We start from the raw sequence: 27,210 nt of genomic DNA on the forward strand, positions 1-27,210 counted from the left end.
CACGGTGGCCAGTGGCTCGGTAGCTGCACCAGCAGCCACTCCCTCACTGAAAAGGACATGGAGGTGCCAACGTGCCGACCACCGGGGGTGGGAGGGCTCCAGCTGGGGCTCCCGGCTGTCCTCAGAAACAGTTCGTGACGGTCGCGCCCGTGACAGTTGGCTCCGCGCCCCGCCCACCCACACCCACACCCCCCAAAACTCCTTCCCTTTCCGCTGCCTGCGGCCGGGGTTGGGTGGGGGGAGACGTCAGTGTGTCTGTCCCCTTGGGCCGGCGGCCCTGCCATCCCGACCTGACGGTTTGCTAGAGGTTAGCAGCCCTCGCGGGCCCGGGCAAGCGCGCAAACTTTCAGGACCAGGCTGGGCACGTTCAAAAGGGTCAGTGCTCGTCTCGGGCGCCCGCCTCCGCCCTGGCCTCTGGGGTCTGTGTCGGCCCCCCCGCCCCGAATCCGTGTCCCCACCCAGTGCTGTGCGCTGGCTCTGGGCCTCGCCCGTGGATGGGCTCCAGGGGGGCCGAGCATGTGTGGGGTGAGTCCAGGGCGGCGGGGCTGAGGGCAGGTGCAGAGGGGGAGGATGTCACCAGGCCACTGCCACGGCGTGGCCCCAGGAGCCGGGCCTTCTGCAGAGAGCTGGCCGCGGGGAGCGTGTGGCCCACGGGGCAGGCCCGGGCCCGGGTGGCTGCAGCGCACAGGCCGGCCCGCTGCTGACCGTCCTCTCTCTCGGCCCCACAGTCGGACGGCTCCATCCTGGCAATCGCCCTGCTGATCCTGTTCCTGCTGCTGGCCCTGGCTCTCCTCTGGTGGTTCTGGCCCCTGTGCTGCACCGTGGTAAGTGCCCCGAGCCCAAGGTGACACAAGGCCCGCAGGCCCGGGAGTTGGAGACGGTGACCAGAACCTTTTTGAAGGGGTCTAGGGGCAGATGCTCCTACAAGGGAGACCAAGGTGGTGTAGGCTCGCGTGGCTCGGTGGGCGGCCGGTCGCTGGGGGTGGTCCGGGCGGGGGTGAGACGGTCAGTGGGCACAGCGTCCCCGTGGCCGCGGGGCTGCAGCGCTGAGGATGCTGTGAACCGTGTGTCAGACGTGCCCACGTCACGCGTGCGGAGTTGCACCAGCCAATGGGCTTCCACGGCCACTCTGGCCCTGGCAGCCGGTCCACCCACCTGAGACAGGGCCTCCTCCGGCCCCTTACTTCTCGTAATAGTAAGTGCCCCCCTGCTTCGCTCGCGGTAGCTGATGTCTGCAGGCCGCGTGCCCCGCGTGCCCAGCCCGGGTCTATGCGCTTGGGCTTCAGGGTTCGGGAAACCCACCCCGTCCCCGTCACAGTCACCCATCAGGAGCCACCGCGGAGCCGTGGCCGGCGTCCCCCCTCCCCCCCCTCCGCCGACAGCCTCGGGCCGGGTCGCCCGCAGTCACCTGCTGCACCCCAGCGAAACGTGGCCGCTCATCCACTCAGGCCCTGGGCCCCCGACCAGGGGAAGTCCAAACAGTCATATCCAAATAAAGGGGAAAAACCCCAATGCCCCACTTTCCGAGCCTGCATCCCCCGCAGACTTGCAGCGCAGCGAAGCCCTCCGGCCCCTCCACCGACCGGGGTGTGCAGGGGACACGGTCTGGCGGGTCACACACGCGTGCAGGAGCCGGACAGGCGCCGGCCTCGGGCGGCAGGTGCAGGCCGCGGGGCTCCGTGCTCCTTCCTACTGTTGGTGGCGGGTTCGGGGCGGTGCACAGGGAAGGGAGGGCAAGGGAGGGAAGGGGAGGGGCGGGCCGGGGCAGCCACTGCGCTTTCGGGCCGAGTCCAACACAAGCATGTTCCCCAGCCTGAAATTCTGATGGGAAGAAACAAAAAAATTCAACGACTGTTTGCAGGGGGCTCCAAAGTAGGGGCAGCGGGCAGTGACCTCGCAGTGGCACCCGGTCCCCCACCTGGTCCCCCCCATCCAGTCCCCCGCGTTGCCCAGAGCACGTGCCCGCGGGCGGGGCCGGCCCTGCCGAGGGCTCCGGGCAAGGAGGAGAACCAGGCGCTGACCTGACGGCAGAGGCGAGGCCGGAGGAGTCAGCGGCCACCCCACCCCCACCCCCCGAGCAACGGCCCCACATGGCACCTGCTGCAACAGGAGTACGGGGCCGCGTTCTGTGAGGCTGCATGGACCCTGGAGGGCGTGGGGCTGCCGTGGGGTGCTACTGAGATACGACGGACACGGGGCCTAGTGGAGGTCTGAGGTCTGCGACGACGGTCTCAGGCAAGTAAACGTGCATCCGGACGTCTGCGTGGACGCGGCACTCGGCGTTCTTAGCTGTGGCCGCCATCAGGCCTGTTACCCCCTCTTCCCCCGACACCCCCCTCTGGCAATCACAGGTCCCGTCCGTTTCTAGGACTTTGGGGTTTTTTAGTTTTTTTAGATTCCACATGTCAGTGCATCCCACAGTACTTGTGTTGCTCCGTGTGACCTGCCCCACTCGGCGCGATGGCCTCAAGCTGTGTCCAGGGGGCTGCGCGTGGCAAGAGCCCCTTCTGTATCGCGGCTGGACACACTCCGTCCTGCGTGTGTGCCCGGTGGCCTGTACCATGCAGCCGTCTCACCCATTCGCCCGTTGACGGACCCCCAGGCTGTTTCCATGCCTCGGCTCCTGCGAGCAGCGTCGCGGCCTGCGGAGGGGCAGGCGCCTCTCCAGGATGATGATTGTGTCTCCTCCCGAGCTCCCCCTGGAAGTGGGCCTGCGGGGTCGCACGGGAGTTCTATTTTCAATTTTTCCAAGGAACCTCCGGGCTCCGATTTCCATCCCCACCGGCGGTGCCCAGGTGGTCCCCTCTCGCCACGTCCTCGCCGGTGTTTGTTATCTTTTGTCTCCTGGTGGTGGCCGACCGTTCTGACCGGTGGAGGGGATACTTCACTGTGGTTTCAATTTCCAGGGAGATGTCTCTGAATTGATGTCTCTCGTGGCTGGAAGCAGAGTCACCCAAGGCCAGATTGTTCTTGCAATACTCAAAATATTTTTCAATGAATTTGTCCGCTACAGCCCGTGTTGCTTCGGAAGGAGGCCAGAATGTGCTAATGCGATCTGATTTCGTGAGTCCCCGAGGATTCCTTTACAAGGAAAGATCTTGGAGATTCATTTTCCTGTTTATGGTGTCTATAAAAACTGCCCTCGCCCCTATTTCTGAAAGCTGGCCAGGGCTCTGCTGCTCGTTACACCCCCCAAAAAAACTACTTGTTGACCACTGGCTTTCCTGAAGAGTGATGACATCTAAGGAGACAGGATAAGGTCATGTGTTTCCTAAAGGGAGTGCACAGGAAGGACGGCAAACATCACCCCACCGCCGCCGCCACCACCATCCCAAGATTCTGGTTCAGACGATGCGGGAAGTTTCTCTCCCCTGCGGGCAGCATCCCTACCCACAGTACCGGGGCTGGCCCAGGGCATCCTCGTGCATGATGGTCCTGAGACCTTCCCCCGTCATCCCCCCCCCCACCCCAAGTGTAGGAAATGCCCCATGACCCGGTACTACAGCGGCTTCGTGATGATGGGAAACGGGCAAGGAGCAGAGGGGCCTGGTGAAATGCGGAGTATGAGAGGCTTGTCTCCGCTGTAAAGTCCCCTCTGGGAACTCGATGCACAAAATATGTAACCACCTATAAGGACCCCCGCCCCAGCTGAGCCAAACGTTAACCCTTTAGTGGCTGCATATGGGGCAAGGGTGGGGGCCCGTCCACAAAGTCCTGGGGCACAAGGGCTATTTACTAATGATCATAGAGAGCATTTTAGAAAGTAATGACCAGGAGGACCAGACCAGACATAGCGGCGACTGTCAGGCCTGCCCTCTGCCTCGGCATCCTTGCTTCCTGCCCACCCTGTCTGGAACAAGATACGAGAAGGGTGGCCGCCCCTACCCGTCCACTGCTTCTGCCTTCCCCGAAGGAGCCCCCTCCCGTCTGGGCTCTTATCCTCCTGCTAGATGGAGCCTGGGGGGTAACTTAGTGCCCACAGAGCACGGGGTAATCTCTCAGTCGTGACTGATGGAGAGAGAAGCAATTGGCCAGACCCTGGATCACAGCCTTTTAGTGTTTCCCAGCTTGGCCCTGGGGATCTCCAGGTAAACCTTTGACTTCTAAGACTCCTACCTGTATTCACTGGCGCAGAAACGCCCACACGAGAGAGCGCCGGGCTTGGAACTGTACCCGCTGGGCTTACTCGCATTTGCAAAAAGGGCCAATATTTTACCAGAAAGCAGTAGAGTCCTCCCTCAGTTCCACAAGGGCCATTGCAGTTCCCCTTCAGTCGTGCACTGGCCACTCCATCTACTCCTAAGTTTGGGCCAGTATTATTAAAATCTCCCAGTTGAACTCGAAAAAGGAAGAAGATACGGAAATGAGAATGAGAAGAGGGTCATGGAACAAAACAAACAAAAAAAGGAGCCAAGATATATTAGAAGAGTAAATGTTCTGAATGGCGTGGGTGTGGAGAGAAAACCGTCGTCGACAATGAGCTGGTGATGTGAGCGCCCCAGGCTATTCCAGAAAATCTCATAAATTACATGGATGTTACGTGTCATGTTTTAGACGTGTCAGATTCCATCACAAAAGGCACTTCTATCTGCCTCTTAAGTAAAATCCTAGACATGTGCCCGTGTTGTTGGGAGGTTAATAGGGCATCAGGAAGCCCATAGAAAAAGATCTTGTTTTTTGCCGGATGAAAAAGTTCTGGAAATTGGCTGCGTCACAACGTGAATAAACGTTAACAGTGCCCTGAACCATTCACTTAAAAATGGTTAAGATGATAAGTTTTAGATTTAAGATGATAAAGTTTTAAGACTTTAAGATGATAAGATTTTTTTTTTAATTTTTATTTATTTATGATAGTCACAGAGAGAAAGAGAGAGGTAGAGACACAGGCAGAGGGAGAAGCAGGCTCCATGCACCGGGAGCCCGATGTGGGATTCCAGGATCGCGCCCTGGGCCAAAGGCAGGCGCCAAACCGCTGTGCCACCCAGGGATCCCATGATAAGATTTTCTAAAGAAAATCTTTAGATTAAGATTTAGATGAAAAGTTTATGCATTTTTTAAGCACTCTTAGAAAGAAAACAAAAGAGATCCAGTAGCTACAAAGTTACTGTTTTCATGAAATCCAACGAATCAAACCATGCCATTTAGGTGAGATCAAGTCACTGTATTTTTGTTCAAATAAAGGCAAATATTTTTACTCCGTTTGTAGGGAGAGGGTAGTGTGATGCATCCAGAGTTTCTCCCTCTCTAGAAGCAAAATTCTGCTCTCTTTTGTTTTCAAGGTCTTTGTGGGAGTCTTAGGAAGAGTTTTTAAAGCAGAGCACAAAAGATCATGTTTCATGCACTTTACTGAATTTCAAGAACAGTTCGACAAATTAAGTCCCTTCGACATCTCCAGTGACAAACTGCGAGGGACAAATACTGACCGGGAAGTCGATATGCCTTATTGAGGTAGAACTAAAGTCTTCCAAGAATGCTTTCCAGAGTTTTAGGCGTAACGTTTCATTTGTAGGGCCGGACAGCCGAGTTTAACATCAGCAAAGGGCTTTACCGAGAGTTTGTTTAATAGAAACCCGGCGGGTGCCAGCAACCCCTTAGGCATGCATCTCGGGCCCAGACTCCTCATGCTTCCTGGATCCCTTTCTAGCCGCCACCCATTCCCATCTGGACACTCATCACTCTGCAGCTTATGAGATTCTTTCTGACAGGCGCACAGCCCTCTGCCCTGGCCTGCCCTCCCCTCTGGAGCTCCGCACCCCACACCCCACACCCCACACCCCACACACCCAGTCGGTCCTCTCTCCGCCTTGCTTCGTGGCCTCCCTCGTCCCTGCCAGCCTGGCCTTGCGACTTGCCTTTAACCCACCCACCTGCAGCCCCAGGCCTGCGGGGCGAGATGAAGAGAGGCAAGCTGTCATCAACGGGGTTAATGGGGTTCCACGAGGTCTCTTCTCTTCACTTCCAGGATGGGGTGAACCCCTTCAGCTTAATTTCCTCACTTGTAAAATTTGAAAATTGGAACCATCTCGTCTCTAAAGTCCCTTCTTTATATTCCAACCTTCTGTAAGTGAATCCACTCCTCCCTTTCGAGAGTCCCTGGCCTGTGGTTCTCAAACCTGGTTGTACATTGGAACGACCTGAGGATCACGTGGTGTAAGTAATCGGGGACGGCACTCCCCAACTGTGTACCATGGTGTACCACGTGGTACCTACAAGACGCGAACAGGTACCTGGAGAACAGGGGTGTTTAGACAAGAGGTTTGAAAGACACCGTTAAACTTAACCGAATGGCTGTCTTCACTGTAGGACTTCTCAGAGCGTTTAACGAGGTAATTTGTGTTGTGAGGGTCCAGACTTATTTTGCCCTGGAACCCTTCCGCGGCCTATCCCCATCTCCCCGCCCTTCCAAATACCTGTTGATGTACTGACACCTGGAAGGGCATGAATATTCAACCAAAGGGGAAACGTAGCCAAGCAGTGGAAAGAGCGGATTCCTGAGCTCTGAGATGCGGTCTCTTTCCTGGCCCGCTCAGAGGCTGCGTCGGGGCCAACAAGCTTGACGTGCTGTGAACGTCGTCCTCGTTCCCTGTGTGCCCTGCATAGATCCCATAGGCACCGCCTGTGGCTGGAATCACCTTGCCCGGAACCTCGGCAGCCCAGACAGCCCTCCCCACAAGCCCGGGGGTATCTGAATTCATGGATTTCTTCTGTTTCACTTAATAGAGTTTTGCAGTGACCGTGACATGTCCTGTGATGGAGAATATGCGCAGCTGTTCTTCTAAGTGGTCATGTGAGCCACGGAGGCCTGATCAATAAGGCGTCAATGCCTGCCCTCCCTGCTCTCACTTTAGTCACTGAGGCGCTCACCCTAAGGCAAATCAGGGAGTTAAGTCTTAAGAGAAATGAGTCAGGAGGGCCAGAAACATTTGAAATTTGAGTCCCAAATGCAAAAAAGAAAAAAGTTGACCTCATTTCTTTGCAAATTTCTTGTGCTACATTCTAGATCAACACCCTTGGCACTATTGCTAAACTACAGTGTCCAGTTCCTGGGGCCGGGCGGTACTTGGCCGGCACTAACCCACTCCAATCAGCTGCGAGGTTTCCATGACATTTATGTTGTTCCTAGAGTAGAAAGATCCACCTTTCTGCCACCAGCTAGCATTTCATACTTCCTGGATGTCTTCCATATCAAGATGCCCATTTTCCCTTGGCTTTTGAATTTTAACGAGAAGAACAGTTATGATAAAGTTAGTCTAGAACTTAGAGCAGGAGAGCAAGCATCCCCTTCCACTTGTGATGTTAAAGCTCCTCTTAGATGGCGTTCAGAGCTCGGCTGGCATTTCTTCTTGACACAGCTCCATTCTGATGGCTTCTCCTCACACGGAACCTGTGAGGCCAGAAGGCAGCAAGATCAACCCAAAAGTCTCAGGATAACAAGCAGTGTTTTAAATCTAAGACCCCAGAAAACGTTAGCCATCTACATACGATATTTATTGGAGCCAATCCCTCCGATCATGCAAGAAACAAACATTTGTGAAAAAGAAATTACTCTTGATGGTGATACAGTGAGGACTAAATAGCAAAACAAAGGGGCGGAGGGGCGGGCAGCGAAAAGCTCCTAGAAAAAAAAATAATAAAATCTGTTTCAAATACATATCCAGGCTTATAAGAAAATAGAGGACATTTCCAGGGCCAAAATAAAGAAAGATCTGGAAATCAGATGGTTTGCTGACCCTAAAGCACTGGCAGTCATAGGGGCGGGAGGTTTTCTGATCTCAATAACCTAGACATTTAGTTTAATAATAGTCTTATATAGGCCCATAAAAGTGTGGGAGTTGGAATGGAGTCCTCTGCCTAAAGCTAGGAACTTGTGTAGAAGGATGGGCCGTGGGTTTGGTGTATGTGTGTGTGCCTCTAAGAATCCAAAACTATAACCTCTGTTTTAGAATTCAAATGTGGAATCTTACCTGTGGTTCCGTAAATTGCACACTAAGAAACATGGTCAGTTTGGAAGTACTTAGGAATCTGCAGAAGGAAACTCGAATCCTCTCTGGCAGGTTGAGCTCTCAACTCAATCCTCACCGGATTCCCGTAGGTAAATGCAAACGACTCATGAGCTCACACTCCAAAATTACCAAAACCCAAGAGATATTATTACTCAGATTCCTTAAGGTTTTACAACACAGATGGAAAGCACAAAGACCAGAAATTAGATAAGGAGGTCAGGCACAGCCAGCAGATCCTGCGTTCTCTCCAAAGCAAACAACAGTTGTTAAATAGCAGGTACATCGAAAATTCTCCAAACACCCTCATTTCTCCTATAACATGTGTTCCTGAAAATATCCCCACATGATGGAATTTTGGCCTCACAAAAATAACAGGACTCATGGGGGCAATGAGTTTAGAGCAGAACACCCAAAGCCGTGCAGTCTAATAGAACAACGCACTTAAAAAAAATTAGTAATAAACTCAATGAAAGTGCCACCATGTTGAGCATCTTAAGTCCTTCATTTAAATTAAGCTACGGTAAACCTACCACTTTGCCTTGATTTGTAAAAAACAAACACCCGCAGTTTCCCGGTGCATGTGAGTATGATGGAGCGCTGTGGCTTTGAGTTAGAGACAGGACGGAAGGAAGGACATTCCTAGGACAAAGTGTCACGACACCAGAGGTGGATGGCTGTGACTCATTGTCTTGTTATTCCTTCTGCACCAGCTTAAAATAGGAATCCAGCTTCTGTTGTGTTGCCAGGCCCTTCTTTTCATAACAAAAAGGACTATTTGTGGGACTCTAAGACCGAATGGCATGGAAGTTCCCTGCTGCTCATGGCATCAGAGCCTTCTTCATCCAGGGCGCATGCCTCCAATCCTCTTCGAGGCAAGCACCCACCCCGTTCTCCTTTCTTTTGGTTCTTCAATGCGGCCTCTGATGAAGCTGGGTGCGCGCACCCTTGCTCCCCGTGGTCTCCCCATGCCCCACCTTCTCGTCGCCTCGTGAGCTTCTCCTCCATCCGCATAAGCCTCTCCTTCCCTCAGTACCTGGGCTCTTAGGACCAGGACACAGGCTGGTGCGAGCGCAGGTCCTGGGGGGAAGAGCAGAGGCTCAGGCGCTCAGCGCACACGGCATGGACGGCGGTGGCCGGGAGAGAGAAAACGGGTGTGGCGGGTGGGGTTTTGCATCTCCCTCCAGGTCACTGCTGCCAGCTGGGCAGCGTCTACACATTCACCCAAGGCTAGTCAGCGGCACCAAGTATAAGCCCCTCACACTTTGAAAAGTTTAGTGTTGTGCTGTGTGACTTTTACCACACAGGAAGTTAATACACACGGATGGCACTTCCACATACATCTGTATACACATCTATATGTATATTCTCCTTTAGCTCATGAAAAATCAAATTTTGCAGTAACATGATGTCATAGTTTACTGATTTTATGCCCAGTTACCTACCACATGTGAACAAATTCACATATTACATGGCTTGTGGTCCCAAAAGAGACCGTACTTGTCACTTTCAAATTTTCAGGAAGCCTTATTAGAAATTGAGTTCGGGACACAACGCTTGGAAGGCGGATTCTTGAACTCCAGGCAACTGAATGTATTTGGAGGCTGGGGTTAGGGACTAGAATGGGATATAGATGTGGCCAGTAAAATACGGCAATTAATATAAATCCGACCTGTGACCCTAATGAGAGCCTCGTGATGCATCTAAGTGTCACAGCCGCCTCTCGGCAGTTGGAGCTGGTGGTGTCTTAACTAGTAAAGAAGCCTCTATCCGGACGGTTGAGAGGCCAGGCCTGAATCTTGCGTCACTGGCGTGCTTATTTGAAAGGCGAGGAAGTCTAGAATACTGAGGAATATGCTTCCTTTACGGTCTCCTCCGCAGCAGTGCACACCCGGTGTCCCCAGAGGTGGGGACTGAGGAACACCCTGAGCCACGTGTCAGGAGACAGAAGCTGGCCAAGCACGCCCATGTCTCCTAGGGCCCGGGGTCCAGTGCGGGAGAAGGACACGCTTCGGTGAGCCAACTGCCGACGGTGCGCACCGCCTAAGCTCGGATCCATGCCCCTGAGACCCGGGGACCCCCGTGTCTGTGACCACCCTGGGGCTCGGTCCAAGCTCCGGGCCCTGCGCTCTGCACACGGATGCCGGCTGCAGGGGGCAAGGCAGGGCCCAGGAGCAGAGTCGGGCGCCTCCTCGGGGCGGTTCCGTGTCCCCAGTACGGGACATTCCAGCTCTGGCGGTCCCACGGGTCCTGACAATAAAGCAGGGAACATCCTGATGTTTAGACTGAAGCGCTTTCAGAGCCGGTGTCCTCAACAGGAAGCTGTGACCTGAAGCAACAACACCCCCCCGCGTATCTTGTCGAGGACAGCGCTGTTAGGAAGAGGCCAACTCATGATTCTCGAGGTGTGGTCCCCCGGCCGGAGCCCAGACGTCACTGGAGGATTCGTTAGAAATGCAAAGACCCCGCTCCAGACCTGCTAATGAGAAACTGTGCAGTGCGGCCCCGAAATCGTGGCTTTAAGAAGGCCTCCTGGTGCCCCAGCCCCTCAGCGGAGTCTGACGCTGAGCCTGACGCTGAGCTCGTTCAAATGAGAGGACGCGTGCCGACGTTTGTTGACAGACTCGTGTTTTTTTTTGTGTTTTTTTTTTTAAATTTTTTTTTAATTTTTATTTATTTATGATAGTCACAGAGAGAGAGGGAGAGAGGCAGAGACACAGGCGGAGGTGTGTTTTTAAGCAGTTCTCTTGACCTTTGTCCGGACGGCACTGCTGGTTCTGCGTCAAGGAGGGGTCTCCTGGGCAACAAGAGGACGGCGTCCTCCGTGTAGGGGGGTTGCAGGAGGTGCCTCTCGCCCGGCTCATGTGAGAAAGGATCCTGAGTCACTAAATACTGTTTACGGAGAAGGGGATCCAGGAGGCCCCCTGTTTTGTCCCACTTCTCATGCCATATGATGAGCGTCTGTCTACCATGAGCCTGTGCAGTGTGGCCTGCACCCAACTGCTGTCACAGAGAGGAGACGGGAAGGATTCGCAAGAGAAATGCAAAGTCGAGATGGTGGGGTCCGTGTGGGCATAGCCAGGCCTGGCATCCTCCTGGCCCTCGTGAGCGCGCTGACCTGACTCTCGGCTTTCAGTGGAACATCTAGTGTTCCTCTGGGCTGGGAGAAGGGAGAGGCGCCTGTGTTAAAAACTGGGTGGGCTGCATTCTGCCTCCCATTGCACCGGACGGTAGCAGAAGGTTAGCAAGGGCACACAAGTGGCAAAGGTCAAAATATACAAATAAGGAGCAAAACTGGAATACTTCTCGGGCGGGGGTGGCAGGGACAAGCAAAATAAACTCAACAGGTGCTTTTATTTCACCTTAACATTTTATAAAATTTAATTTTAAAAGAGAGCATTAATTACAGAGACCCAAACAGGTGACATTGGCTCGTAAAACCAGAGTGAAGTTCCCAGGCATCGCACGGGATCTGGGTGTACGTCTGTCCTCCTCTTGCCGTGTTCATACCAGGCCAGCTCGGAGTCCACGGCGTCCTCATTGCCACTCCCAGTGGCCAGATTGAGAGGTGTGCGTGCAACTGTCATTCGTTTTGACTCCAGGAGAAGTTGCCAGTAAGATTCCAGTTTAATAAGACCCTATCTGATCTTTTTTTTCCTTTATCCGTATAAGGGTCTATCAAATCTGGCCCTACCTCATGTCTGCCCAAACAAACATGGCTAAAACTGGTAGGAGGAGACAGAGGCGTTTTTCCTGTTCACGGCACAATTTCAAGGAATTCTCAGATAGCAAAGAAACACGGATAGAATTCCAAAGGCCACGGGCTGTCTCATTTTTTTATCTTCTCTACGTCACCAGAGATACCTCCAACCATCAACGCAGGAGGATCTCTAGGCTACTTCTCCTGAGGAAGCAAATGGTCACCTTCTGCCCATTCAAAATACCCAAGCTAAAGATGCTAGTAAGTGCAGGAGAGGTGCTGGCCTCTGGAGAAGTATGAAAATATCCCCAGATTGATCCCTGGCACTCCCATTCCGTTCCACCGGATTATCCTATAAATATGTTTATTGAGTGTTGTCCTTTGAGACATTGTATTACGGAGTTCTTCAACCTTGCCATCTTCTGCTTGTCCCTCCCAACGGGGAGAAGATCTGATGCTCCCACTCACGACCAAGAGGAATCTCCCAGAACCTTCTAGGAGAGGAAGTGGGCCAGGTCAGGCCTTGTGCTTGGCAGCGCTCAGTGCTGATTCTAGTCTGCATTCTCGTTAGGAATAAACGTTTTTGAGTCATACTAGTTGGAAACCAAAGAGTTGCTGGATTCGTCTGTTACTTAGAGCTCAAAGTGCTGCAAAGGACACTGGGTTATGTAAGATCCCACAGAGGAGAGCCTGCCTGTGTGCTGTGAGGTCAGGGGCGACTTCGAGGGCAGGTGTATATCCTGGTGATCGATCTGAGTCGATGCGTCGATGTTAACCTGGTTATGCACAGGGACGAAGTAGGCCTGGATAGAAAGCACTTAGGCTGCTCATGTGAAGCCACAGCGTGCATGGAAGGAGCAAGAAGGTGACCAAGAGGATGGAGCACAGAAAGTTAAGGGGAGAGTGGAGGGGGAAAGGTGGGGGCCCCCCATACAGGCCTCGGGGGGTGGGCGCCGTGCATGTTTTATCCTGTGGGTCCTGGGCCGCTCTGTGCCTCAAGGCTACTGTGGTACCGCAGGCTCAAGAGGGATGCGGCCTGTTGCCCAACTGCTCTTCCAGGCATGGTCCTGGCCCTCCAGAGGGTGGAGGTGGAGACGGCCGACGTGTCCCTGTGCTCAGAGCCCCTGTGCTCAGAGCGTTCTGAGCCCATGTTATGCTCTTGGCACAGGGGTTTGGCTCACTCGCAGAAAGCCTGTCTAGCTTCATGACTTGGAATAATCATGTAATGACGTCAACCTCGCCCGTCTGGATCATTCTTTGAAATGCTCTCCTGCTATCCTATGGCGAGCTGCTCCCTGTCCCGGGGGAGGACCGGTGGGGGTAGAGCTTCAAGCAATGGCAAGACTTCCTCCTTGTTCCTGCTCAAAACCCCCGGCACCCAACTAGTAAGCCGGACGAGAGGTGCCTCATCCTGGTTACCTGGACACGGTGGCGTTTTTCCAGAAGCTCGCGTGCCCTTTAACAGTGTGTCAGCATGGAACCTGGGATTACAAATTAGTCTGTCCTTGACTAATACTTAATAAGCTCTGTACTTTGGCATTCTCTTGTGGGCCCCCCTTGGGACATTGCTAGGTGTAGAATTCAACAAATACTCAGTAAGTGACACCGAATGGCAACCACAGTTGCGTCGGTCCAAGTGGTAGACCGGTTGGTGCTGCACTTCCTGGCTGGTGTCACGTGCCTACGTGTATGCGGTGAGACATCCCGCTGCCAACCACCCTGAAGTCCCTGGGCACTGTGAGTGCCCCGGACCACTGTCTGAACACCAGCCGCCTGCCCTACTCATTTTTTGGAAGCCACCACGCATGGTCATTAGTATGTTAGTATATGCAGGGGGTTAAGTGACACCTTCATTAAAGGGATAATAGAAGCGAGAGATGGAGAAAGGAGAAGAGAAAGAAAGGGGAAGGAGAACAATAATAATAATGACCTGCACCATTCATCAAACACCCCCTCTATGCCAGATGTTTTACAAACGTTATTACTCATCATGACGCTACGAGATTACATTACTCCCACTTAACGGATTAGAACAGTAGAGCTCAGGGAGGTTCAAGGACTGTCAGATCTTCATCATCAGAAAAAAAGCAGGCCTGGGATTCACATGAGACCACTGCGCCGTGCTGCTTGCATGCAGGGGGCGGGGAAGCGGCAGTGCTGGGAAGACCAACGCTCAGCTGCTCTACGCGCAACGTCCGTGTACCCAGCGTATGTGCCATGCGCACTGCCCACAGCACTTGGTCAACATCTGTCTGTGCTTCCTCAATATCCTGCTCTCCCTCTCACTTCCCTCCCAACCCTGCCCTAAGAGAAAAGATGCGTTCCAGATTGCTGCCCCCAGCTCCTCAACGTCTCCCCCCCAGTTTCCTGTTTGAAAAATCCTCACCGCCTCGGGGATGGTGGGAAGTCAACACTGGACAGTAATGGCCCTCCCCAGAGATTTCTGTAAGGATTTCGGAGCCAGTGTTGAGTGGGTGAGCAAAACCATGGCTTCACGCTTTCCAAAGAACCTCAGCAGACCTCCCACAGTGGCCAGGAAGTGGGGGCAAATGAAATGACAGCTCGGAACCCCGGAGGCCTTAACCTCTCCCTCTTAAATTAATTGAATGCCATCCTTTCAGATGACTAGAGTCTCCGTTCCCTGGCTGGGGCTACTAGGACCTCAAGTCAGTAGCCTGTCTCAACATACAGAGATGACACTACGGATGATGGTAGTGTGGGTGACAGCAGTGGGGATCAGCCCCGATGAGGCCCCCAAATCCTCCAGGCGAAGGAGACATGCGCTCAGGAGGGAGAGGTGAGGAAGACCTGAGGCCCAGTAGGAGCCAGGTCAGCAGCCAGGAATGCTCTCCATCGAGAAGACTGAGGATCCGGTCGGTCCTGCGGGCAGTGCGTGAGCACCTATCCTGGCACTAGGACGTATAGAGACATGTAATGAGCTCTCTATTCACCAGAATCCTCAAGGAAGACACTGCATGTAGGGGACCCAAAATTCTAGGCTTGAGGTAAGAGGAGGGAGCCTCCAGGGGATGCGGTGGAGTCCCAGTAGGTCATGGCCAAGCTACTTTGTTAAAGACTCAATCCTGTTAACTACAAAGGCTTTCCTGGTACGAACGAGCTGTACAAGCTGGGGACAAGCAGGAGGAGCCACTGCTCGCTGTCACCCAGTTCTCCTCCTCCCATGTGTCCGTCGCCCTCATTGCTTAGAAGGGGGTCTGGTTGCTTTCCCTGCCCAGAGTGGCCACATAGCTCTCTTCAGCCGTGATGATGGGCAGGTTGCAGAACATACTCTTATAATATTGTCATTGGCATCTTTGTACCCCTTAAATGTCAGGGCCCCGAAAGAAACCCCCGAAGACCCCCTGGTTGCCACCCTCTGCCGGGAATTGGTGTGCCTGACCCATCACACCCTCCCTCCTTGGGTGGGTACCATTCAGGGCCGGGGCATCAACGAGACCGCCAGCACGCTGGGTGCGGGCCATAGCTGACCCATCTGGGCAGCACCATCTCCTCTCACCTGCACGTGGTTGCATGGGCAGATACAGGATTCCACGCACGAATGACTGGATGAATGTAGGAGTGAATAAATTTGCAAGACGGCAAATTTGCTACCTGGGCGGTGAGAGAGGAAACTGTCACTGGCGAAACATTTTTTTTTTCTCTGTATAAAGCAGGCACCACTGAAAGGGGAACCCTCAGTCGGGATCACGCTCTAAGTAACTGAGCTCTTCTGCCCAGAAGGACACATCATGGCTCAGACGGAGCCGTCCTTGCAAGGGCCCATCACTGTGGTGACTATGGCCACGCTCCCAAGGTGCTTCTGGAGAACAGGTCGCCAGAGATTTCCACTGACTTATTCTTTCTTTTTTTTTTTTTTCTTTTTCAGATTATCAAGGAGGTCCCTCCGCCCCCTGCTGAGGAAAGTGAGGTAAGTGACTGGAGCTGGGTGCAGCCAGGTGGAGCGGGTGGTCAAGTGGAGCAGAGAGCTGGCGGGGCTGGCCCAGCACTCAGGCCCCCGCAAAGCAGAGCTGAGTCGGGCCCAGGCTCCCGCTGCACCTGAGGGAGCCGCGAGGGCAGCCTTGGGTCCTTCCCGAAGCTGAACCGGCAGCCGCGACCGAATGGTTTGGGAGGGAGGATTCTCCACCTGCAAAGGTGCAAACACAAGGATGCTCCTCGATACAATTTTCTCCTCTAAGACGGGCCCTTTAGGTTTCTCTCTTCCCTGCAGGGACCTATGCTTCATGTGCGTAGATCAGGGCACATTTGATACATTCTCCAAACAACTAGGGATTCCAGGAACAGCCCGCTGGGGAGGTATTCCATTTTTCTTTAAGACAACGTTCCCTAAAGATTTGCCAGGCCGTAATAAAAATATGTTGGCAGATATGCTAACATGCTGAACTTGCTCTCCTCAAATCCTCATCATTTAAAGGAGGAGAAAGCATCTTAGACTCTGCCACAAATTGGCCACTAAGCAGTTCTGGTGCAAGCTTGGCCTGGGGTAAAATCTGGCAGAGACGTTAAAGGCTGCCGGTGAGAAGGAGCACCCCGGGCAGGAGCACCCCGGGCAGGAGCGCCCGGCTGAAAGCTTTCCTGCTCCTCTGAGCGCTCCCGAAGCAGCGGGCCTCCCGGGATGCGTCGCTCACCAACCTGGAAGCCAGGGTACAGGACTGAAAACGTAGCAGAGTCAAAAGCTAGAGACGTGAGAATTCAAGTTCATTGCCCGCAGTCCCTCAAGTCTGTGTGCGCTAACCGAGCGCAACCCCCTCACCGTTCCTGTTCCCTGTGCCTTTGTCCAGTTGCCTGCAGACAGAGAGAATCATGATCGAATTTAACATTCCACGGGGCTGTTCTCGCCTGAACCATATGCTCGTAAGCCAAGGGATTTAATAGCTGCAATCAATTAGAGCACATATTGCTGGAATGCAAACTTTCTGCCCAGAAATCAAGGGAGGAAATTACATTGCTTTGCAACGAGGAGGGAGGGGGGGAAAAACCCTCTTTACATCCACAAAAGGCTTCCTCTTAATCCTCCAAGAGAAAGCACCATGGCGAGTTCCAGCTTGGCTGTGTTTCTCTTGTGTGCAGCTGTCTCCTGCTCCCAGAGGGAAATAGGGCACGAAGCTTCTGCTTGATGTAGGGTCTCTGTTTGGCCTGAGGTGAAGAATGTTCCCTCCCCCTCCTTTGTGTTCATTTAGGGGCGTTTAGTTGTCTCTCTTTCTTCTGGTGCTGACTTTGTGTTTGCCTTTGGAAGGTGGCCTGGCAACCGCTGTGGTCGAAATACGTGGGGGGACTTAGGTGCGAGACTGTGGGATGTGACTGACCCAAAACCACCGAATTTCAACTAATCTTTCTATAGAAGTCCTGCTTTCACCTGAAGAAGACACACCTGGTTTCTGAAACAGAAGGACAACCTTGGGGGACTCGAGGTCTAAAGGGTTGTGTTAGACCTGAAGGGTCTGGCCGGGGCAGGCCGCAGGCTGCGCTGATGATCACTCAGCCTGTGGGTTGGCTCTGATGGTTCCTTGGTGTTGGGAGTCAAGCATCCCGTATCTCCTTTTTTTTATTTTTTAAAGATTTTTATCTATTTATTCATGAGAGATACAGAGATAGAGGGAGAGGCAGAGACACAGGCAGAGGGAGAAGCAGGCTTCATGCAGGGAGCCCGACGTGGGACTCGATCCCGGGTCTCCAGGATCATGCCCTGGGCTGGTGCTGGTGCTAAACCACTGAACCACCCAGGAATCCCCCCAAATCTCCTTCTTAAGACGTTTCAGCAGGAAAAAAAAAAAAAAGGAAAGAAAGAGATTCCCCCAGGGAACAGATAACATAATTTAGCCCTACAAAGGATCTTACACTGTGCCCTGAAAATCATGGTCTGGATCTAGACTTCTAGAACCTTCTCCACGCCAGCTTCCTGCATTCACATCCCACCAGCCCTTCAGGCACAGCTCCTGTGCTGCTTATCTCCACAAAACACACCGGAATTCTCCCCATCAGGACCAGTTTTTCATTTCGGCCTCCTCCGCCTTCCAGAGTACGGGACGGACCTTTCTTCTGCATCAGAGTTCAGGATCATTAGCCACTTGAAGGTCGGGATCTAAATCTCACTAATCTTGGGCTTATCCCCAAAGAGCTTCTCGCAGCGTGTGACCCTCAATCAACGGCCCTGCCATCTATGGGAACGGGTTCAGCATTAATGATCCGAACTTCCATCCGTTCTATAAGCATCAGATCCTAAGGGAGACATCTCTGCTATGTAAATAGTAGACGCAGCACGAACACGACTTCCTAACGAGCCCCCTCCATGGTAGGGGATATCGAAATGCGGGACATAAAAAAGCGTGAGATTCCGTGCAGCCACCACTGATCCTTCTGTTCAAGGAGAAGACAGGGAAAGCGGACTTGCAATGTCAAGACCTGGATGACAGCAAGAAAGCTCAGTTTTAACGACCCGGGGGGGGGGGGGGCGGTTCCTGGGTTGAGTCTTCTCTAACTGGCAGCAGAGGGAGCAGCGTTCCTCGCAAAGCCTCCGGCTACTCCAGCTTGTTGGCGGTTTAAGGGGAAGCCAGTAACCGAGGGCTCCATCTGCGGCTCTAGTTCCAAGTCACCTTTCATGGATTCCGGGGCTGTGTGGGGCGGGAGGGCGAAGGCTGGATGCACAGTAGAGGCATTGACCGCGGGCGGCCCTACAACCAACAGCAAGCCCCTGGCGTTGAGTCACGAGCTTATTTCCAGGTTCGTGACCATGCTCGCTCGCCCTAACTTCTCTGTGCGAGAACTTTTTAGGCGGCAAAACCGAGCTGTGGGAAAAGCACCTAAGTTGTGTAGGGCCAGACACACTGAGCCCCTTCACAGCTGGGTCTACAAGGCCAGCCGGAGTAGCCTCCCGTTCTGCAGGGGTTAAGAGCCACGCAACTGCCAGGCATCGTCTCTCCAGTGGACATGGAACATGCACTCTCATGCGTGCTCACGCCCACCCACCCCCACACACGTACGCTCCAAGCAGAAATCCTAGAACATGCCCAGAATTCAGTATTCTCTATTCCAATAGTTTAAAAAAAGGAACACTACGGAAAAAAAAGAAAAAAGGTAAATACACTCTTCTTCGTGTTAGAATCCAGGACAGTCCTGGCGCCGTCCTTGATCACTGCGCGGGCGTGAACAGATCTGACGTGGGGTCGTGACATGTTAAATGCAGCTCAGACTGGGAAGCTGGTAGCTTAGCCGCCACAAAGACGAGTGTCGTTGGATTTCTCCGACCTGCCGGTTCGCTGCTAGGAGTTCCTCCCCGAGGTGACACTGAGGGTGACCTCTCGGCTTAGCCCCAGAGACCTCGGAAGAGACGCTTCTACTTGGGGATCTGCGCTGCAGGGCCTGGTGGGCCTGGGAGTTTCGGTGGCCTGGGCCCTATGTCGTCACCCGCACAGAGCACGCTCTTCTATCGGTGCAGACGATCTTTTCGGCAGCTTTATTCTTTTTGTTCTCTTCATTTTTCTCAAAATACAACAGTCTCGCGGCGGCTCAGCTGCAGTCGCTTGAGAGAGTAAATGAAGGAACAGACGAATAAAGGGCCCTGGCTTGCCTGTCCCGAAGGCGGGAGCTGGGTCGCGGTTCCGCGGGAGGCCAGGCGCACCTGTGTCCTCGGGCTCCGTTCGGTTACTGGTCCCTTTCTGCAGGCAGAGCAGTGCCTCGGGCCCGGGATCCTGGGCATCAGGGGGCATGGGGGGGGCAATGCAGAAGAGCTGCTGCTCTCAGGGACACCAGCGGGAGGCAGGAGGCAGCGCAGTCGGGAGGTGGTGGAGCGCAGTGCCAGGCGCCACAGGGCCCCCCTTAAGGGCCCCCCTCTTAAGGCCCCTCACTTAGGGCCCCCCCTTAGGGCCGGGCCAGTGCGAGCGCGGGCTGCGTGGCGCTGTGGGCCCGGAGCAGGGCTGCTGGGGACGGGCGGGCAGGAGCGGCACCTGCCACCCGAGGAACACGCTCGCCTCCCCGGCCCGCTCCTGGTCCCGGCCACCGCTGCCTTTGGAGTTTAAGCGCCCCGTCCCCAGGGGAAGCCAGCCCGCCCCCGTGGCTGCGGTGGCTCCGGGCTCCGCGGGATCCTCCTCTGGCTCCTGCCCTACCCCGTGTCCTCACCTGCTAACCGGTGCCCTGCACAACACCCTCCGAGGTCCAATAGTGCAGGCGCAGGTTAGGGTGCAGGTACCCCCTCAGCCCCCCCCCAGGCGGGCCTGGCAGTCGCCCTCCGTTCCTGCCACTTGGCTCCCGCAGTGCAGGCGGCCTTGGCCAGCCTGTCCTTGGCGGATGCCAGAGGATCGGTCTGTGTGCCGGTGGCTCTTCCCACCCCGCCACGTCCTCGAGGGCAGTGTCACCGGGGCCCAGGACACACTCTGCACCTCATCCGATGTGGAGATTCGCTTCAGGTGCCACCGAGGTTCTTAGCGGGGATGCTGGGGACGGTGATCTCACCCCATCAGCTTTGGGCCACAAGAAAAGACACATCAAAGATTCCCTTCTCTTCTGAAGATTGCAAAACCCTCCGGCCTCTAGAATGTGTAAACAGAGCCATGGTAACTGCAGGGAAATTCTGACTCTCCCGTCGGTCAGACCCTGGGCCTTTGTGTTGTCTTTGCTGTTGTTGTTTGAGCTTGGCAGGCAAGCCCGGGTCAGGGGATGACACGGCAGGCTTGGTGGAGCAGATGAGGCCCTGGCATTTCCTGTTGTGGGAAGGCCAGCGCCTGCTGCACATGCTCGGGAGAGCGGAGACCAGAGCCTAGGGCAAGTCCTTGGTGGGAGGGAGGGCTTGAGGAAGGGCAGGGGACGGGGCATCAGGGACCAGGACAGGACGGCAACTCCACCGGTCCCTTCGTTTCTCCAGATCTGACTGTGCAATGAAAAGGCTCCAGGAGTGGTCTCCAATGTTCTTAAAAAAAAAAAAATAGGAGACTCATAAGACCATTTCAGTTCCCTATTGAATAAAACAGCATTATTTTTGGAGTTCTTATGTTCTTGGTGCTGCTGTGTTGAGTTTTGGGTCATAGCATTTCATCGATCTCTCTTGGAAAACTTGACGAGACCAGCGGTGAAGCCGTAGTTCATAGCTGACCCACAGGCACCCACCTAGGGATCGATGAGCCCCAGGTCTGAGATACCGGAGATACCTGAGGCTCTGGGTTTAACATCCTAAGCCTTCCAAAATTCTATCAAGAGGAAAAATACTGTGAACTTATATTTGGGGCCCTTTGGTTTTATTACTTTATCACGTCTTACAGTTGTAAAGCCTCAAAAATAGCAGTACGAGGGGAGAGAGGTAGAAAAGTAGCCTTCGTGGGGTACCGTCAAATGACTGGGACAGCAAAACCCAACGGACAAAACCCAGACCTTTGCCGACACTGAGGAACAAATGTTCCTTGAATGCAGCTGTGCCACCCAGGAGCCGGGTGACCCTGAGTCCCTGAACCGGTCTCTTCCTTAAATGGACCTAATAGCACCACCTACCGCGCTGCCCGCTGTGAGATGAGGAGGTTGATGCGTGTAGAGCGCTTGGAAGAGCGACTGGCACATGCATCGTCAGGGCTTCATAATTCAGCTGCTGCTTATGGCAGGTTTGGTCCCCGCTCAGTGACCACCTCCTGTGCGCCAGGCTCCACTCGGGACCTAGGATACCAGGGGCGACGGATCCACTGTGCCTTCACGGCTCACCGTCCCATAGTGAAGGGGGACAGATCTGTTTCTAAAAGGCAGACAGACCAACCCAAGTATTAGCTGCCCAGATGTTGCACATGCCCTGGTCTGCTGCGATCATGTCCTTTAAGGCGTATAAAACGTTTAAAATTTTTGCAAAAGAAGCCTGCCCGTCCCAAGCACAGCAGGTCACCCAGAGAGTCTTCTAATGCGTCAGTGTGTGGCTGCTTTGCTTGGTCACCCCTGGGTCCCTGTCCCGCTGGCCGCTTGACCGTGCGAGGCCCCCTTCCACACGCTGAGAGTCGGCCCCACCTGGGACTCCACTCTGAGCCCCTGACGCGCTGGTCCCGCCAACGCAGGCTGCGGGAAACAGGCCTTTGTTCTGAGCAATTTTGGCCTCTTTGGCTTCCTCCTCGGCTCTGCAGAGACTCCTTTTCCAGCTTCCTTTCTTTACCCAGGAGACGAATCCTGCCACCACCCTGCGGCCCGTCCACGAGTGTAGGTGATGGTGTTTTTCTCCCCTCCACAGGATTAACTACAGGGCTGAGTTAAGGAGCAGTTTTGCTAATTATCCTTCCCGTTCCCATCCATAAAGTTCCAAGTTCCTCTTGTTTTCTCCATTCATCTTAAGAAGTACAAGAAGGACCAACTTCCCGTCACTGAGCCATAAGTTGCAGACACTGAGTTAACTGCTCTATTTCAATGGTTTCATTTCATTTGTTTGTAAACTCAACAGATAATTCTTGGGTACCTCCCGTATGCTAGGTGCCATTCGAAAGGCTAAAAATGCAATGGTAAACAGGACAAATAAACAGAAGCTTCCATGGAACTTACATTCCAGCCTGGACAGACCAACAGTAAATAAATACGAGGCCATGGTGGGATCCATTACGGAAACTGAAACAGATTGATGGGATGAAGAGACTGGGGCTACTTCAGAAGGACGTCGTCCAGGGAAGGCCTCTGAGGAGCCATAGGAAGGAGCCAGCCAGGAGAAGGGCAGGGGGACAGCATTCCTGGGACAGCTTGTTCACAGTCCTCAAGACAGGAATATGCTCAGTCTTTGAGGGAGAGAGAGGGGGGCAAGCAGGCTGGAGTGCAGGGAGGCGGACGGAGCGTGCTAAGGAAGCAGGCTGGGGAGGCGAGCGAAGGCCCGAGCTCGCAGGACAGAGCTGGGCTCGGGGGTTTCCTCTGCTGCTCCGTGAAGACCGGACTGGAGGCGAGGAGCACGACAGGGAGGACAGTTAGGGCGCTACTGCAGTCTCCTGGAGAAAGCGCAGGGGGCTTGGGACCAGTGGGGTGAGGTGGGGATGGAGACTTGGGGTCTTCCAGAAGTAAGGTCAACAGAATTTGCTGGCAAGCTGAGATGCATTGGGGGAGAGAGGATGTAAGAGTGGCTCCAGGCAGCGGGGACAACCATAGGAGCAGGTTTAAGATGAGGCTGTGGGATCCTCGAGATGGTTATTAGCCCCCACCCCGGAGACGTCAATGGCAAGTCAACATTTGGGTTCAGAACAGTCGGGGATGAAGATATAAAGTCATCAGCTCTAGATGGGATTAGACGGAAGAGGAGGGATGTACAAGGGAACGGCCCCCAGGACTGTGCCGCCACCTAACCAGGTGGTTCTGCTTTGACCCCCCCCCCCCACTCTACGGTTAAGGGAGGTAAACTCAGAAAGGTTCGGTGACTTGTCCCAAGGAAGGCCCCAGAAGCTCTGGGGAGTAACCCAGGCAGTCGACTCCCACCCACTCTGCCAAAGTGGACGCAGACATGGAGCAGTTGTGCTTCGCCTCCTTCATGTATGGCGATCTTTCTGCAGGAGGAAGACGATGATGGTCTCCCCAAGAAAAAGTGGCCTACGGTAGATGCGTCGTACTATGGTGGGCGAGGCGTTGGAGGCATTAAAAGGATGGAGGTGAGAACACCGCTGCACGTACTCACATCTATTTTCGGGCTGGCAAACTGGGTGAAACTGGTGAAGACTCACACCTGAGGTCCGACGGGGATGTGGATCATTAGGCATCCGGTGGAGAGGTGGCACGTATACCCCCGTTAACTGGGCACCCCCGTATGTCGCCCACCACAGAGTCAGAGTAGTTCTGCTCAAACTCATCTGCCCAAACCCCCCGATGGTTTCCTCTCTCACTGGAATGAAATCCCAAGTTCTTTCTTACCCGGGCCTGTGGGGCCTGGGCACGTGCTGTCCCCGCAGCCTGGAGAGCTCCTCCCCTAGATGCCCATCTGCCCGGCTTGCTCTCTCTGCCCCTGCAGCTCTTCCCCTTTGCCTTCCTCCATGCCCTCCTCTTCCCTGGCCCTCAAAACCCAAAAGAATTGGGGAGTGGGGAGCACTCACAGCACACATCACGCATGTATGTACGATGCCCATTCCCCGGGGCCGTCACACTTTATTTTCTCATTTTGCTTTATTATCCATCATTTATTTCAGGTTCGTTGGGGAGAAAAGGGTTCCACCGAAGAAGGCGCTAAGTTGGAAAAGGCAAAGAATGCCAGAGTCAAGATGCCGGAGCAGGAATACGAATTCCCCGAACCTCGAAATCTCAACAACAACCTGCGACGGCCCTCTTCGCCCCGGAAGTGGTACTCCCCGATCAAGGTATGCCCCTTTCTACCCAGATCCATCATCACACCGGATAAAACACTTCCGTAGTAAGAATCAGACTCTCGACGTGATGAGATACCAAACGAAATTCCAGATTATCACAAAGGAACACATTTCTAAAATCACGGACCTCTAAGAACAGGTACTCACTCTCTCCGTTCCCACAGTATCGAAGTTGAGAGTAGGCTGTTTAAAATCACCATGGCAACCTAGCGGCACGCAAGGGGACGGTGAGTGGGGAGACCGGGGTAGTGACCCCGGAAGACGGCCACGCGTCTCTGTGACACCTCCCCACGTGCTCGGCAGGCAGGCCCACTCCCTAACCAAAGTGGCAGCTTCCCCTGGAGGCCTTATCCCTCTTCCTCTTGCGACACGAGCCCATTCCCTTTATCCAAACCTCCTGCCCGTGTGTCAGGCACTGGCCATGGAGCTCACACTCGCTCTCCCAGTCATGAGCAAAACCCCTTTTTTCCTCCACTGTCTCTCTTGACCCCACAGCTCCAGAACTTAAACCTCTTTGGCTTATTAGAAAGTGTCCGTGAGCCAGAGAGGGTAAGTAATGCTGCCTGAAGGCTTCTTTCCTCTTCCTCTTGATCTTCCTCTGCTTCTACACTGCAGACAGAAACTGGGCCCATTGCAAGGCCCCAATGGAAGACCCCATGGAAGAGCCAGCTCCCACCACGCACGTGCCCCCGTGCGCCCACGCGGCTTTCCCCCTCTGCCGACGAGAGCAAAAATAACATTCATCATTCACTACGTTACGTGCTAACCTTAGAGCAGCCCTTGTCCTATGAAATCAAAGGAAATAACCATGTGAAACAATGGAGAGAGGCGTCCTTGGTAGTCGCCCCTTCTCGGCCAAGCTGGCTAGCTCGTGCTCACACTAACTGCGGGGTGTTTTCCCCTTCGGTTTGCTGTGTTTAAAGCGAGGAGCTTCTTTTTTGAGATGGTCCCTCCCCGCCGCCCCGCCCCCTCCGGGCGATGGCTTGAACTCTGGAAAGATGTGGGCGAAACGTTGCTCGCTTGCCTAACAGCTGTTTGCATCTAATTATTTTCTCATGCACAACATGCAGTGGCGTGCGTGTGTGTGCAGACAGGAAGGAGCCAAGCAGAGGCTCCGAGATGGACAAGAAAGGGAATTTTCTATTGTGTCGTTTTTAGGAATCTGTACCTTGTGACTAACCCACAACATACTTGGTGACAGCCAGGTTGTCATTCCTGTAATCTTGGATTCTGAAAGAACGTTAATTCTGTTTGAGGAATCCAATTTCTGCTCGAGAGAGCATGTTACTCCTCTACGAACTGGTGGCTTAGGACCGAGTTTTATGAAATAAATAGGGGGACGAACGACCAGATTTAGGAATCTAAAAACACTTGGAACTGGTATCCATTCAAAGCGAGGATTTGTGGCGCACCTAGGACGTGCTGGGACCTGCCAGATACTCCGCACCCAGGTTCTCCAGCCTGGGTGAGTATCAGCGGAACCCTGAGAGCTTTCACAATGCAGGTTCCCAGGCCTAATGCCTTAGAGCCTCACAAAAGGCTTTCAAAGGCACACAGGCCGTCACCACGTGCTTACTTTTCCTCATCCGGGGAGCCCCTTTTCCCCCCAGCGCCCCTTTTTTTAACATCCAGACTCCCTAAGCCATAGCCCTGTGTTGCCTCCATTTACTCCCCCCCACCCCCCACAGCCCCTGCTCTTGGGCCTCCTCCCTTGTCACTGTGTTGAGCTGCTGGTTCTCATCGCGTGGCCCCTGGACCAGCAGCATCGGCCTCCCCCAGGAACTTGCTGGAAATGCACATTCTCAGGCCCAACCCAGAACTACTAAATCAACAACTTTGGGGGTGGGGCCCAGCAGGCTGGGATTGAACAAGCCCTGTGAGGACACTGTCACCACAGGTCCCAGCCAGGCTTCTGTAGGAGGGTCCCCGAGGGCAGGAACCTTGGCACCTGGCCAAGAGACCGTGACCATGACCCCAGCCATGTGCCAGAGGTCTCCGCAAGCAGACCCACGTGAGCGTTCACAGCCCGTTGTCCCCTCAGACACAACCGCTGGATTAATGTGAAGTGGGAACTCACAGGGACAGCCAGGTGGCAATGGGAGCTCTTGCACCCTCAGGCCTAGGGGACAAGGAGGGGAGATGGTGCCATTGGAGCCAGTGGCCAGGAGGAGAGGCCACCCAGTGGGAGCTGTGGCCATAGAGAGGGAACCAGCCGTCTAAACCTGCCCTGCCACCTGTTTTTATGCGGCCCACAAACTAAGACTGGCTTTTCTCCTTTTTAAATGGTTCTGTAAGTTCCCCGTACTATTCCACAGTTTGCCTCTAGAGCTACAAAGCTACAAAGCCTAGAATATCTACTTTTTTGGACCTTTACAGAAAACGTTTGCAGGTCTCTGTCCTATAAGAATGCAGCCTCTGGAGAAGGCAGGGGTCAGGGAGGGAACAGAAGGAATGAATCCCCGGACCTCTCCCCTATCTTGCCTCAGGGCCGTCTGGTACCACCTGTTGGCCAAACCAAAGGAAAGCCAAGTGGTGTTATCTGTAGGCCGTCGGGTGCTGGGCAGAGAGCTGGGAAGGCAGAGGAAGGCCGAGAGTGGATGGGGGCCGGCAGGTCATGGAGCACGACCAGTCTACCCTCTGCGCCGCCGTAAATAGGGAGAAGCCTCCCACCTCGTGCCAGACTTTTAAGGGATACTGGGGAGACTCTTTGTTGCCCCCAATGGAAGTGGTCAGAGTCATAGACATCTTTAAATGTATCGCACCTGACTCGCTTTTCGCATGCGTTTCCTGAACTAGATGTGGGGAGCGGTGAAGCAGGTGAGCACATTTGCTAAGCAAACCGAGTGGGGCCTCATGGGGGAAGTCCACCATGGGCTTCTCTCCACCGCTCCCCAGTCTAAGTCCGGGCACTGACCACAGCAACCACACCTCACCCTCTCCTCATTCCAGGCTCATGACCAGGAAATTTTCCGATATTTGGCCTTCATTTTCCTTTGCTTGGTTTTCAGCCCCTGGATTTACAGCACCCCATGCTTCTCATTAAATTCGGACTGACCATTTCAGACAAGTTAAGTAATGCCCAGCTACATGGCCTCCAGATAGATCAAAACCGGGACTGTTGTCAGGTTTGCTGGAAGGCTTGCAGCCTGCATAGAGAAACCATTTTCTCCCTTCCCAGTAGCTCCTCCACATGACTGGAAATGAC

General features: G+C 54.0%; 1 protein-coding gene across 1 annotated transcript in view; it reads left to right on the forward strand.

The window, feature by feature from the left end:
* The window catches only part of ANTXR1 (ANTXR cell adhesion molecule 1), a 197,509-nt gene that overhangs the window by 122,468 nt on the left and 47,831 nt on the right, over positions 1–27,210 (forward strand). Inside the window, exons 13-16 of the mRNA XM_041755120.1 lie at positions 729–824; positions 15,587–15,628; positions 23,202–23,297; positions 23,829–23,996. Coding sequence (XP_041611054.1) covers positions 729–824; positions 15,587–15,628; positions 23,202–23,297; positions 23,829–23,996 — 402 coding nt within the window. The remainder of the gene's footprint in view (positions 1–728; positions 825–15,586; positions 15,629–23,201; positions 23,298–23,828; positions 23,997–27,210) is intronic.

This window comes from Vulpes lagopus, chromosome 5, assembly GCF_018345385.1.
Source record: "Vulpes lagopus strain Blue_001 chromosome 5, ASM1834538v1, whole genome shotgun sequence".
In the NCBI taxonomy this organism is placed as follows: domain Eukaryota; kingdom Metazoa; phylum Chordata; class Mammalia; order Carnivora; family Canidae; genus Vulpes; species Vulpes lagopus.